General features: G+C 40.9%; 1 protein-coding gene across 1 annotated transcript; it reads right to left on the reverse strand.

The window, feature by feature from the left end:
* Positions 1–6853: 6853 nt before the first annotated feature.
* LOC306663200 (large ribosomal subunit protein eL32-like) lies at positions 6854–7307 on the reverse strand. The gene has a single exon (XM_079143605.1). The coding sequence runs from the start codon at positions 7274–7276 to the stop codon at positions 6869–6871; it is 408 nt and encodes a 135-aa protein (XP_078999731.1). The 5' UTR covers positions 7277–7307; the 3' UTR covers positions 6854–6868.
* Positions 7308–12918: the final 5611 nt, after the last annotated feature.

A 12918-nucleotide genomic window follows, 5' to 3' on the forward strand; every position in this document is an offset into this window, starting at 1 on the left:
TTTCCTTTGAGTGTATACATTACCACTTATTTAGCTATTGCCATGCAAAGGAACATCTACGCTAATTCTAATTATTTTAGGTTTCACACATGAGGCTACATTGGTCATTCTCCTAAATGATTCCTTGTGCAAATATGAAATAACTATTCTTAAACTTGCTTTTTTTCACTCAACAAGGTGCTTTGGCTCCTGCATGGAGCTACCTCTTCTCTTTTATTAGTGCTACATAGTATTCCATGGTTTAGCTGTGCCCAGTCTATCCATTCCTTATCAAAGGGAATTGAGGTTGCTTTAATATTTTGCTGTTGAAAACAGTGTGGTAATGAGCATGAACTGGCATCTCAATGTTCAAATAGCTACAGTTTTCTTGAAAAAAAAGTTAAATGAAAGAATGTTATTCAAGGAGACGTGCCACTGCACCAACTTTCCTCCTGTGTGTTTATGGCCTAGGTAAACACAGCTCAACTCCCTTAAATGTAGCCTTGAGCCTCTTGCTCTCCTGCAGTTATGCTGTACCCTAACTATGGCTTGTAGCAGGGAGAAACTCTCCAGGGTCCTGGTTGAGACAGGATCCCCTATGAAATCAGTGGGCATATTTTGAAGAAGGAAAGCATCATAGTCAGATGGAAAGCAGCAGAGAATAAGGAGCTGAGCTGGGGCTCCGGATCTTGCTTTGCCACTTGCTGGGTGAACATGTGCAGCCTCCTCTCTGGGCCCCAGGTTCCCCAGGAGTTCAAGACAGGTGTTGGGCACCTAGCGCCCTGACTTTCCAGGGCTTTTACATTCTTCAGTGACTGAGTCCTGCAAGGAGAGAATGGACTCTGAGAGGGGCCTCACCAGCTCCTCAGGCTCAAGAGACATGCTGGGGGCTTGGCAGATCTCCCCTTCAAACCCAAGGTCCAGCTGATGGTTTCCCAGGGGACAAATTTCACAAGAAAAGTATCCATGAGTTCCTGAAAACAGTCACGCAGGACAAGCCCAAGGCCCTGGAGAATGTGCCCTTATGCCCTTGAGCCCAAGGTCCAGGTCCAGACCATGGGCTTCTGTCCCGTTCCTCTATGTCTCGCTGTGTCTTCACAGATTGTAATTGTACAACTTATATGATCACATCATGGATGCCTGTCTGCAGCCCTATTCTAGGAAGTAAGGACATGAGCCCTCTGAAAGCTGAGGTCAAGCCCACTTTGCTTACGCTTTGCCCCAGTGCCTTAGCACAGTGCCTGGCACTTTGTGAGCACTAGACAAATATTTGCTGAGAAAATTAATGGGCAAATGGACAGAGTTCAGAAGTCTCTTCTAATCCATGGGCAGGTGGGGAACAGAGCGGCTGGACCCAAATGGTCCAGGCAATATCATGAAATTGAAAGGTCACTCCCTTCCAGGTGTCAACCCTGGGGTGAGCCAGGGGGTGAGGAGTGTCTGGAATAGAAGGCCCTGGGAATAAACTGAATTGTCCATGTCACTCATCATTTGCTTTTCTTTCTTTTATTTTTTTCAGTACTGGGAATTGAACCCTGGAATGCTCTGCCACTGAGTTACATTCTCAGCCCTTTTTGTTTTTTTTATTTTTTTTATTTTATTTGAAACAGGGTCTCACTAAATTGTCCCAGCTAACCTTGAAATTGCAATCCCCTCCTGCCTCAGTCTTCTAAATTGCTGGGATTACAAGCATGTGCCACCATGCCTGACCGTCATTTAGCTTTCGTCCAGTAAATTTTTATTAAGTATATACTTTACCAAGGAATGGAGACATGAAGAAGACAAACATTAACCAACGTCATAAATAAAAATATAATTACCAATTGGGATCTATGCTATGATGTAAAAGAACAAAATTCTAAAGTAGACAAGGCAGGCGCGGTGGCCTATAATCCCAGCAACTCAGGAGACTGAGGCAGAAGGATTAGGAGTATCACAAGTTCAAGGCCAACCTCAGCAACATAGTGAGACCCTATCTCAAAATAAAAAATAGAAGGACAGGGGATGTAGCTCAGTGGTAGAGACTCCCTGGGTTCAAACTCCAGCATCACCAAAATAATAATAATAATAATAACAACTAAAAAAATGATTTAAAAAAGAGAAAACCAAAGAGAAGCGGTGTGTAAAGTGTGTTGGAGACTGGATTAGAAAAGAATTTCTGAGAAGGGCTATTTAAGAAGAAACCCACTGCAAGAGCTATTCAGGCAGATTGCTCCCAGGCTTGGAAGAACTTTGATTCCATGCAGAGGGGAAGTCTTATGCAAATAGAATCTTTTAATGGGACTTTGGGTGAGTCCTGGCTCCTTGGAATCCCAGAAAGAGAATCTCAAAATCATAGAATCTGAATCTCATAGAGACTTGAAACAAACAGAACTTCAAGAAATAAAGGGAATCTTGGAATGTTGGAGATCCGAAGTCTTGACATTTGACAACAAAGGGAATCAGAAGAGGGTGACTCCTTCTGTTCCCCTCTCTTCTATTTATTGTACACATAAAAACAACACTAAAGTGCAAGGTCACCCAGCCAAAACTAACTCCCACCTCTTATTATTAATAGACCAGGCCTCTACCCATTTAGTGAACAGAAACATCTATGTTTTACTTATTTTCATGGCTATGTGCTGCTAAATGATTTATCTCATTGTATCAGTGAATTCCAACAATCTCATGACATAAATACTTTTATAATACCCATGTATTATAACTGAGACAACAGAACTCAGACAAAAAATAAATAAATGGTTCATGGTCACTCGGCTAGAATGTGGTGGAACCAGAAACCCAGGGCTTTTTTGTTTATTTGCTTTTCAATTTAAAGACTGTGCTTTAAAGCACTGTGCTACCCTTTTCTAATTACAGCTGCTTTCAGGCCTACCCTTCTCACAGTGAGCTTTACCTCTCTAGAACTTTGCCCTTGGAGGTCATGGTAAACTCTGGAACTGGAATTCAAAGAAGGCTTCTGAAGACCCAAGTTCTGTTCAATCTAAAGCAGTGAGTTTGTTTATGGGGCCCAAGAAACAGCATGGGGTCAAAGAAACAGTCTTGCATACTAGAGAATTCAGGCATTAAAGAGCTGTGTTATCCAGAGCAAGTTCTAGAGCCCCCTGGGCTTCAGATTTGATATATTTTAAATAGGACAACTGAGCCTGTCCTGTCCACCTCAGTTGTGAAGGGATAATGGATGCAAACACCTTTCCTGACTGAAGAATACAGTCACGCTCTGCATAACAAAGGTTTAGTCAACAACAGTGGGTATATGCAACTGTGGTCCCATACGATTGTAATAGGGCTGACAAATTCTTATCACCTGGTGATGTTGCAGGCATTGTAACCTCATGGTGTAAAGCATTAGCCACGTGTCTGTTGGTGGTGCTAGTGTACACAGACCTACTGTCTCACCGGTCATATAAAAGCATAACACATACAATTACATACAGTTCGTAATACTCCATACTGACAATAAAAGACTATTGTACTGGTTTACATATTTGCGATACTTTCTTATCTTTGTTTTATAATGTATTCCTTCTACTTATTTAAAAGAAAAAAAGAGTTTACCATAAAACTCTATACTGTGTTATGTCAGAGCAGGCTTATCTTGGATTTGCCAACATCTCTTTGTTGTATCATTTTTCTCTTGTGCTGGATTTAAACTTGTGTTGTTTTGTTCATTATGACCCCATAAGTGTACAAAATCCATGACTAGTGTTGTTAGTAAGAGGCCACATGGAAAGGAATTTAAAAGTGATTAAGTCCAAAGGACTTAAAATCAGCATACTATAGTGACACAGCCACATCAATGTTTATAGCAGTTCAATTCACAAAAGCTAAGCTACGGAACCAACCTAGGTGCCCTTCAACAGATAAATGGATAAAGGAAATGTGGTACATATACATATGTATATGTTACTCAGCCATAAAGAAGGATGAAATTATGGCATTTGCCAATGAATGGACGGAACTAAAAGACTATCATACTAAGTGAAATAAGCCAATCCCCAAAACTCAAAACTTAATGTTCTTTCTGATATCCAGATGCTGACTCACAACAAGTGGGGTAGGGAGGGAAGAATAGACGTTCATTGGATTAGACAACGGAGAATGAAGGGAAGGGAGGTGTGATGGGAATAGAAAAAAATAGTAGAATGAATCAGACATAACTTTCCTATGTTCATATATGAATATATGACCAGAGTAACTCCACATCATGTACGACCACAAAAATGGGAAGTTATACTCCGTGTGTGTGTGATATGTCAAAATACATTCTACTGTCATGTATAACTAAAAAGAACAAATAAAAAATAAAAGTGATTAAGGATGATGAAAATCGCTGTTGGTCATTGCTGGCCAGGCATGTCCCATTCCACCACAGCTATGAACCCAAAGAACAAGAATAAAGTGACAGGAACAATTGAGGGATCTGCTTCCATGAAGGCAACAAGATGAATGAAAATTTGAGAAGAGCCAAAAATCAAGAAGATACAAAGAGACTTCCAATGACCCGTATGAAAGACCAGACACAGAAACAACGCTCAGCACCATGACAGTTGGGTCAAAGCAAAAACCATGTTGACCGTATTGAAAAAAAGGCTGGTCCCAACTGCAGATGTTGAGTTTACTTCTAGCTCTGGGAGACTTCAACAATTCAAGAATGGTCATTCATTACATCATGTGGAAATGAGTGTGAGTCTGTGTGCTCGTGTGGAGGCACCTGAAGAATTTTGGGAAACCCCAGATAAACTGAATGTGGAAGAAAATTACCCTCCAGAGCAAAATCTGCCACAGAAAGGAAGCCTACCTATTCTGGAAATAGACTTTGATCTACGAGAAGGTCAGGTTCATGCCAGATTTCAAGGCTTTTAAGGACAGGATAAGTCTTGCTTGGGGGCAATGTTGCAGGCTCCGGATTGAAACCCTTGGTGATCAAGTGCAGTGACAACCCCAGGAACATGAAGCCTAACAATAATGACCTGCTGTCAGGGTACTAGGGGCAATAAGAAGGCATGCAGGACCCAGGGGCGCTTTACCACTGAGCTATATCTCCAGCCCCTTTTTTATTTTGAGACAGGGTCTCCCTAAGTCTCCGAGAAGAGCCTTGAACTTGCAGTCCTCCTGCCTCAAGGTGTGCACTCCAAAGCCATCTCTGGTCCAAACAATGGACCAAGTAGTTACAGCCACTTTTAAGGCCTAGTACCTGAGGAGGACCGTTTCCCAGGCTGTTGCTGCAGCTGAGGAAGATACTGAGAATTCACTGATGCAATTCCGGAAGGGTTGCCACATCTGTGACTGCGTCAAGAATCTTACTTGGGCTTCGGATGATGTCACCAAGGAGCATACGAATGGCATCTGGAAGAGGACTCTCAAAAGGTTTGTGGGTGACATCAGAGAGTTTGCCAAGGATGAAGATGTTGCAAAAATCCACAAGGCTGTGCTGGAGACGGCAAGCGACTCAACAGTAACCTGGGTGTGAATGAGGATGACCTTGGGAACTCCTAGGTGTCTCCTGAGGAACTGGCCCGTGGGAGGTGTTAAAACCGTAACAGGAATGAGTAGCTGAAGAAGAGGCAAGAGAAGAGGAAGCTGCAAAAGAAAGCGAACCTTCAAGAAAATCTACAGTGAAGGGTTTGGCAAAAGATTTTTACAGACCTCAACAAGCTCCTCGATACATTGGAAAACAGGGACCCCGACGCTGAAAGGTCAGAGAGGAATGCTCATGGTACATTAAAGTGCTGATAGGCAAACCTACGACGAGAAAAAGAAACTAACCAAGCAAATCACCATGCGTCAAGCAGGTCCTTCAGGAATATTCCAGAAGAACACATTGTTAGCACAGTCATGACAGCTCCATGCATGTTACTGTCCAGGGGATAATAAGACAGTGATGACATGGTTCTTGACCCTGCGCAGGCCTCGGCGTGTGTGTGTGTGTGTGTGTGTGTGTGTGTGTGTGTGTGTGTGTGTGTTAGTTTTTAACAAAACATTTAAAAATTTTTTTTTGTACCCAGGGACATTTAACCACTGAGCCACACCCTCAGTCCTTTTTATTTTTTGAGACAGGGTCTCACTAAGTTGCTTAGAGCCTTGCTAAATTGCTGAGGCTGGCTTTGAACTTGAGATCCTCCTGCCTCAGTCTCCCGAGCCACTGGTTAAAACTTTGTTTTGGTTAAAAATAAACAAGAACAACAACAAAAAAGCTACGGAATAAGTAAGGATATGGAGAAAAAACATTTTTGTACCATTGTACATGGTTGTGTCTTAAGCCGTGTTATTAAAAAAGAGTCAGTTTAAAAAAATTAATAAGTGTTACAATTTCCCACAGTGTACATATTACTGTAACTTTTCTGATTTTTAAGATTGATTTGACCTTATTTTTAAGATTTACTTATTATTGAAGAAAGAATATAAATTTATAAATTACAATGGCCTATGTATAGAGTGTTTATAAAATCCTCAGCCAGGTTCAGCAATGTCCTAAATCTTCACATTCTCTCTCCACTCCCTCACTGACTCCCATAGCAACTTCTGATCCTGCAAGCTCCTTTCATGGTAAATATTGCATACATGTGTACCATTTACCTTTTATACCATATGTTTACTGTACCTTTTCTGTGTTGCAATTGCCTTAGTATTCAGCACAGTAACATACCCTATAACTCCACACAGCCTAGGTGTGTAGCAGGCTATCCCATCTAGGTTTGCTGTTCACACGTGATGAAATCACCTAAAGGCACATTTCTCAAAATAGGTCTCCCTCATTAAGTGATGCATGACCTCATAGGTAAAGATTCTAAGATTCAATAGTTTTGAAACAGAGCCCCTTTAACATTTTTTTTTGACGGTTTTTATGGTTTTATTAAAGCACACAAAAAATGTGCCCATCAACTGTCTATTCATTTTCTTCACTGCGCAGCCTGGCGTTGGGATTGGTGACTCTGATGGCCAATTGGGCTGCTCTTTCCACCACGGCTTTGCGATTCTTGGAGGAAACGTTGTGAGCAATCTCAGCACAGTAAGATTTGTTGCACATGAGCAGCACTTCCAGCTCCTTGACGTTGTGGACCAGGAACTTCCGGAAGCCACTGGGCAGCATGTGCTTTGCCTTCTTATTGCTCCCATAACCAATATTGGGCATCAAGATCTGGCCCTTGAATCTTCTCCGCACCCTGTTGTCAATACCTCTGGGTTTCCGCCAGTTGCGCTTAATTTTGACATATCGGTCTGACTGGTGCCGGATGAACTTCTTGGTCCTCTTTTTGACGATTTTGGGCTTCACGAGAGGTCTGAGGGCAGCCATGATGCCGGATACAGATGGCAGCCACCTCTGTAGACAGCGCCGAGGAAGAGAGAGGAAGGCCCCCCTTTAACATTAAAAGCAGTTTGCTGATCATTGCTTTTCCACATCCAGAGTTTACTCCTGCAGAGAATTGAAATTGGAAAGCTAAGCACTGGTCTGGGGGACATGAAGAAAACTGAAACTGAGACATTTCTGACTAATACAACCAAGATAAATCTACGTATGTAATTTCCTGGATTTTGTTTCTATAAATCCAACTGCTTTTATAGCACTGGTGGACACAATTCAGCTGTTTATCCCCAGTTCTGGCCAGAACTACAAGTAAATTCCTTTTTTCGTTTTCCATCATTTGCTTATTTTCTTTTACTGGCAACCAAAGTTAGCCAACTGGAAGCCAGGCAGTTTCCCTGACTTGGCAGCCAATAACAGACGCACTTCTACCTAACAAGTAAGAACATGAATTGAGAATTAGCACCTGCATATCAGAGAAATCATTCACCTTTGGTTCTTTGGGATTCACGTAGCATAATATTCTCCAGTTCCATCCATTTACCAGCAAATGCCATCACTTCATCCTTCTTTAAGGCTTAGTAATATTCCTTTGTGTATATATACCACAGTTTCCTTATCCAATCATCTGTGGAAGGACACCTAGGTTAGTTCCATAGTTTGGCTATTGTGAATTGAGCTGCTATAAATATCAATGTGACTGTGTTACTGTAGTATGCTGATTTTAAATCCTTTGGTTATAAACCTAGGAGTGGGATGATTGGGTCAAATGGTGGGGACATTCCTAGTTTACTTAGGAATCTCCATACTGCTCTCCATAGTGGTTGCACCAATTTGCAGTCCTATCAGCAATGTATGAGTGTACCTTTCCCCCCACATCCTCGTCAACATTTATTGTTTCCTGTGTTCTTGATGATTGCCATTCTGACTGAGTGAGATGAAATCTTACGGTAGTTTTGATTTGCATTTCTCTAATTGCTAGAGATGTTGAACATTTTTTTCATGTATTTGTTGATCAATTGTATTTCTTCTTCTGTGAAGTGTCTGTTTCATTCCTTTGTCCATTTATTGATTGGGTTATTTGCTTTTATGGTGTTCAGTTTGTTGAGCTCTTTATATTCTGGAGATTAGTCCTTTATCTGAGGTACATGTGGTAAAGATTTTTTCCCATTCTGTAGGCTCTCTCTTCACGTTATTGATTGTTTCCTTTGCTGTGAAGAAGCTTTTTAGTTTGATTCCATCCCATTTATTGTTTCTTGATTTTACTTCTTGCACTTTAGGATCCTTGTTAAGGAAGTCAGTTCCTAAGCTGACATGGTGGAGATTTGACTCTATTTTTTCTTTTATTAGGCACAGGGTCTCTGTTCTAGTGCATAAGTCTTAGATACACTTTGAGTTGAGGTGGATCAGGGTGAGAAATCGGAGTTTAATTTCATCTTGCTACATGTGGGTTTCCAGTTCTCCCAGCACCATTCGTTGAAGAGGGGCTGGGGAAAGAATAGAGGTAATTTGGATTAGACAGAGGGTAGTGAAGAGAGGGAAGGGTGTATGGGGTAGGAAGGATAGCAGAATGAATTGGACATTATTACCCAATGTGCATATATGATTATATGACCTGTAAAACTCTACATCATGCACAACCAGACGAATAAGAAGTTATACTCCATTTATGTATGATGTGTCAAAATATATTCTACTGTCATGTGTAACTAATTAGAACAAATATATATATATATATAATAAAAAGAATAAATGTTCAGAAAAAAATAAATAAAACACACCAGTGGTAAACAGTAACCGTGGTAAAAAAAGTACTCCCAAGAAAGGAGTAATTAAATTTTACATTGTATAAATAACTTGTAAAAAGTACTTTTAGTGTAAGGATTTCTACTGCATTTATAAACAAACAGTGGCTACTAACCAATATAACAGTAAGGTAGACATGTTTATGTACAGTTTATGCATTGGAATGCACAGGGAGAAGAAAAAAGTTAAGCAACATGAATCAGACAATGAGCATAGAAGCTCTTTCGTCCAAGTTGAAAAAAAAATCCCAGCTTTGCATTGAACAAGGGCCTGAGTTTCTCTTTGCCTCCGTTTCAACTTTAAGATGAAGATAATCATAGGACTTCTGGTGCAGGATAGTTACAGGATTAAACAAGATAACATGTACAGAGGAGTGCCTCTGAAATCTTCATACGCGTGCAAATCTCATTTAAATACAGGACCAGAGTCCGTGGCTCTGGGGTGGTGTGGAAGTTTTGTGGGTCTAACAAGCTTGGTGCTGCTGGTCCTCAGACCACATTTGCATGTCAAGCTGTAAAATCTCTAGAGCAGTGCCTGACACGCTGTACTCTGAATAGATGTAACTGTCATTATACTTCCATGCAGTCGAGCTGGCAGGGAACTTGGCTAACGCAGTCAACAATTCACCCTCCTTCTCTATCAGATATTCCCTGACAGTACTGCATCCCTGAAGAGAATTCTACTGCATGGCATTCTGAGGTCAGGTGATGAATATGTGTATATGGATAGCATCATTTTCATTTTTAAAAGTCCTCAATAGCAGCCTTGGATTATTGTTTTTAAGCTACATCAAAGTACCTACTACCCTGTGCATAGGAGGCATTTGATAAATAATTGTTGGATAAAAGAATGCCCAGACTGTCTAAATAAATCTTCCATCCAGGAATGAAAAAAAAAAAAACACACGAATTGAGCTCTCAGTGGAAAGCAAGTTTAGAATATTTATCAAAAGTTTTCAAAATCTGCATCACCGTTTAATCTGGAGTTCAAGTTTTAGAAAACAGTCTCAAAGCTAGGGTGTAAAGATTAGAAACAACATGAGTCCAACAGTAGGTAATTAGATAGGGAAATTATATTATTGTCATGTAATGAATTTGATGAAGTTATTTAAAATGACTTAAGAATATTGTTGCATAACATTCATAATATATTAAGTTTTGGTAAAACACTATGTGCAATAAGTTTCCTTTTATTGTAAATAAAGTGTAAGTTGGGATTGGTGGTATAGTTGATAGGGTGTGTATTTAGCATGCACAAGACCCTGGGTTCCATCCCAGCACAAAAAAAGCAAAGAAAAAAAGTGGAAGTGTTCCATGTATAATCTCCATAAATATTGTGATTGCTCTTGTTATGTAATGAAAGTGATGTATAATGTTAATGTAGGCTATCTTTGGATGGAAAGATTATGGCTTTTTATCTTTTGAGTAACTATAATGAACAATTATTATTTTTCAGTAAGAAAAACAAAAATAATGAGAAAAGTGATCTGTGGGTTTTTGGGGGGCAGGGAGGTGCTAGGGATTGAAAACAGGATTTTGTGCATGCTAAGCATGTCCTCTACCCCAAGCTACACCCCTAGCCCTGTCTTTGGTATGCTCACTGCTGCTCTCTCTACCCTCTGAAGTGACCTTTCCACACAAACCAGGTATCTTCATATGGCTGAGACCCCCTAGCAGAAAATAATCTGTTTCATGCCAACTGTCAGAAACTCCGTATTTTCTTTCCTATGGAGAGAAGAGATCCTTCACTCGAGTGGAGGAATGTCAGGCACTGAGAGAGGCCTTGAGGAGGAAGAATGTCTTCCTGGTTGTCTTTAGAACACAATCCCTGGCAGCAGATTTAAAGTGAGACTCCTCTCTTGAAAGGCACAATACTGCCCGCCTCTCCGGACCCAGGTCAGGCAGAGTTGGAACTTGCCAGCAGGTGGCAGTATCTGACCATTCCAGTTCCCCTGGGGGCAGCCTGAAGTTTTTTGTTGTTTTTTGATCCATTGAACACAAATGGGGCACTACATTTCATTTCTCTGTAGAGTCACACTGTTTGTGTAATCATACATGTACATAAGGTAATGTACATAAGATAATGATGTTCGTCTCATTCCATTATCTTTCCTTTCCCCAGCCCCTCCCCCACCCCTTATTTCCCTCTACACAATCCCTCCTTCCTCCATTCTTCCCTTACTCCCTCTACCCTCTGTTATGCATCATCATCCACTTATCAGAGAAAACATTCGACCTTTGGCTTTTTGGGATTGGCTTATCTCACTTAGCATGATATTCCCCAACTCCATCTATTTACCTGCAAAGGCTATAATGGTATTCTTCTTTATGGCTGAATAATCTTCCATTGTGTATATATACCACAGTTTCTTTATCTATTCATCTGTTGAAGGGCATCTGGGTTGGTTCCACAATCTAGCTATTGTGAATTCAGCGGCTATAAGCATTGATGTGGCTGTGTTACTGTAGTATGCTGATTTTAAGTCCTTTGGTTATAAACCGAGGAGTAGGGTAGCTGGGTCAAATGGTGGTTTCATTCCAAGTTTTCTAAGGAATCTCCATACTGCTTTCCAGAGTAGCTGCACCAATTTGCAACCCCACCAGCAATGTATGAGTGTACCTTTTGCCTCAGCCTGGGGATCTTGAATTTTCTCTTCCCATAATCAGAGTTGAAATCAAGACCCAGAGAAGGGAGGTAAGGAGGTCTGGAATCTTAACCCATTGTTCTGGTCTGAATCAACAGTATCATGCTGCCTCCCACACAGACACCTTTGGATGAGCCAGTCTATGGAGGAAGGGGCCTGGAAGAGCTCCAAAAAAGATGAAGTCACCTTTATGTTTGCTTCCTTCCAGGGTTTGTTTCCATTAGCAGGTGAGGCTGTTGCTATTCCACAATTTAGGTTGTTTCCTTTTTGCACATAAAACACAGTGGTGGACTTCAAACTTCCTCTGTATTTCAAATTATTTTCTTGGAACTGATTCCCAGAAGTGATCAGTTAAAAGAGAATGAGCAGAACCTACATATTAGCCTTTATTCCTACTTGCTGCTGAAGCTCGAGAATTGACAGTTAAGGGAACTTGCATTTTTTGGGGGGGCAGGGGGAGGTGGATACCAGGGATTGAATTCAGAGGTATTTAACCACTAAGTCATATGCCCAGCCCTTATTATATTTTATTTAGAGACAGGGTCTCACCATGTTGCTTAGAACCTCACTAAGTTGCTGAGGCTGGCTTTGAACTTACAATCCTCCTGTCTCAGCCTCCTGAACCACTGGGATTACAAGCATGTGTCACCATGCCCAGTGTAGCAAGAGCCTGGTTTTTAACCCTGCCTCAATCACTTGGGCTGACTTTGGGCAAAGGTGATAATTTCTCTGAGCTTCACTTATTTTTATTGCAAATTAAGAATACTGATAAGGCTGGGCATGCTGGCACACCAGTAATCCCAGCAACTTGGGAGGCTGAGGCAGGAGGATCCCAAGTTCAAAGCCAGCCTAAACAACTTAGACCCCCAGCAACTTAGTGAGACCTTATCTCAAAATGAAAAATAAAAAAGGACTGGGGATGTAGCTCAGTGGTAAAGAGCTCTAGGTTCAATTCCCAGTCCTGCAAACAATGATATGGGCTGAGGGTATAGTTCAGTGGTAGAAGGTTTGCTTAGCATGAATAAAGCCCTCAGTTTGATCTCCAGCACTGAAAAAAAAAAAAAAAAAAAAAAAAAAAAAGTTTAAAAAAAAGAATATTAATACCCTCTAGAGTTACAATAGATCCCATCTCTCTCCAAATATTGCTCCAGTAATTCTCCCCTTTTCAATTTTCTACCTTCTA

Source organism: Sciurus vulgaris (assembly GCF_902686455.1).
Source record: "Sciurus vulgaris genome assembly, chromosome: 6".
NCBI classification, from domain to species: Eukaryota; Metazoa; Chordata; class Mammalia; order Rodentia; family Sciuridae; genus Sciurus; species Sciurus vulgaris.

Bases quoted from the DNA above. Each gene is read 5' to 3' on its own strand.
- LOC306663200 (XM_079143605.1), bottom strand. From the start codon at position 7,276: ATGGCTGCCCTCAGACCTCTCGTGAAGCCCAAAATCGTCAAAAAGAGG.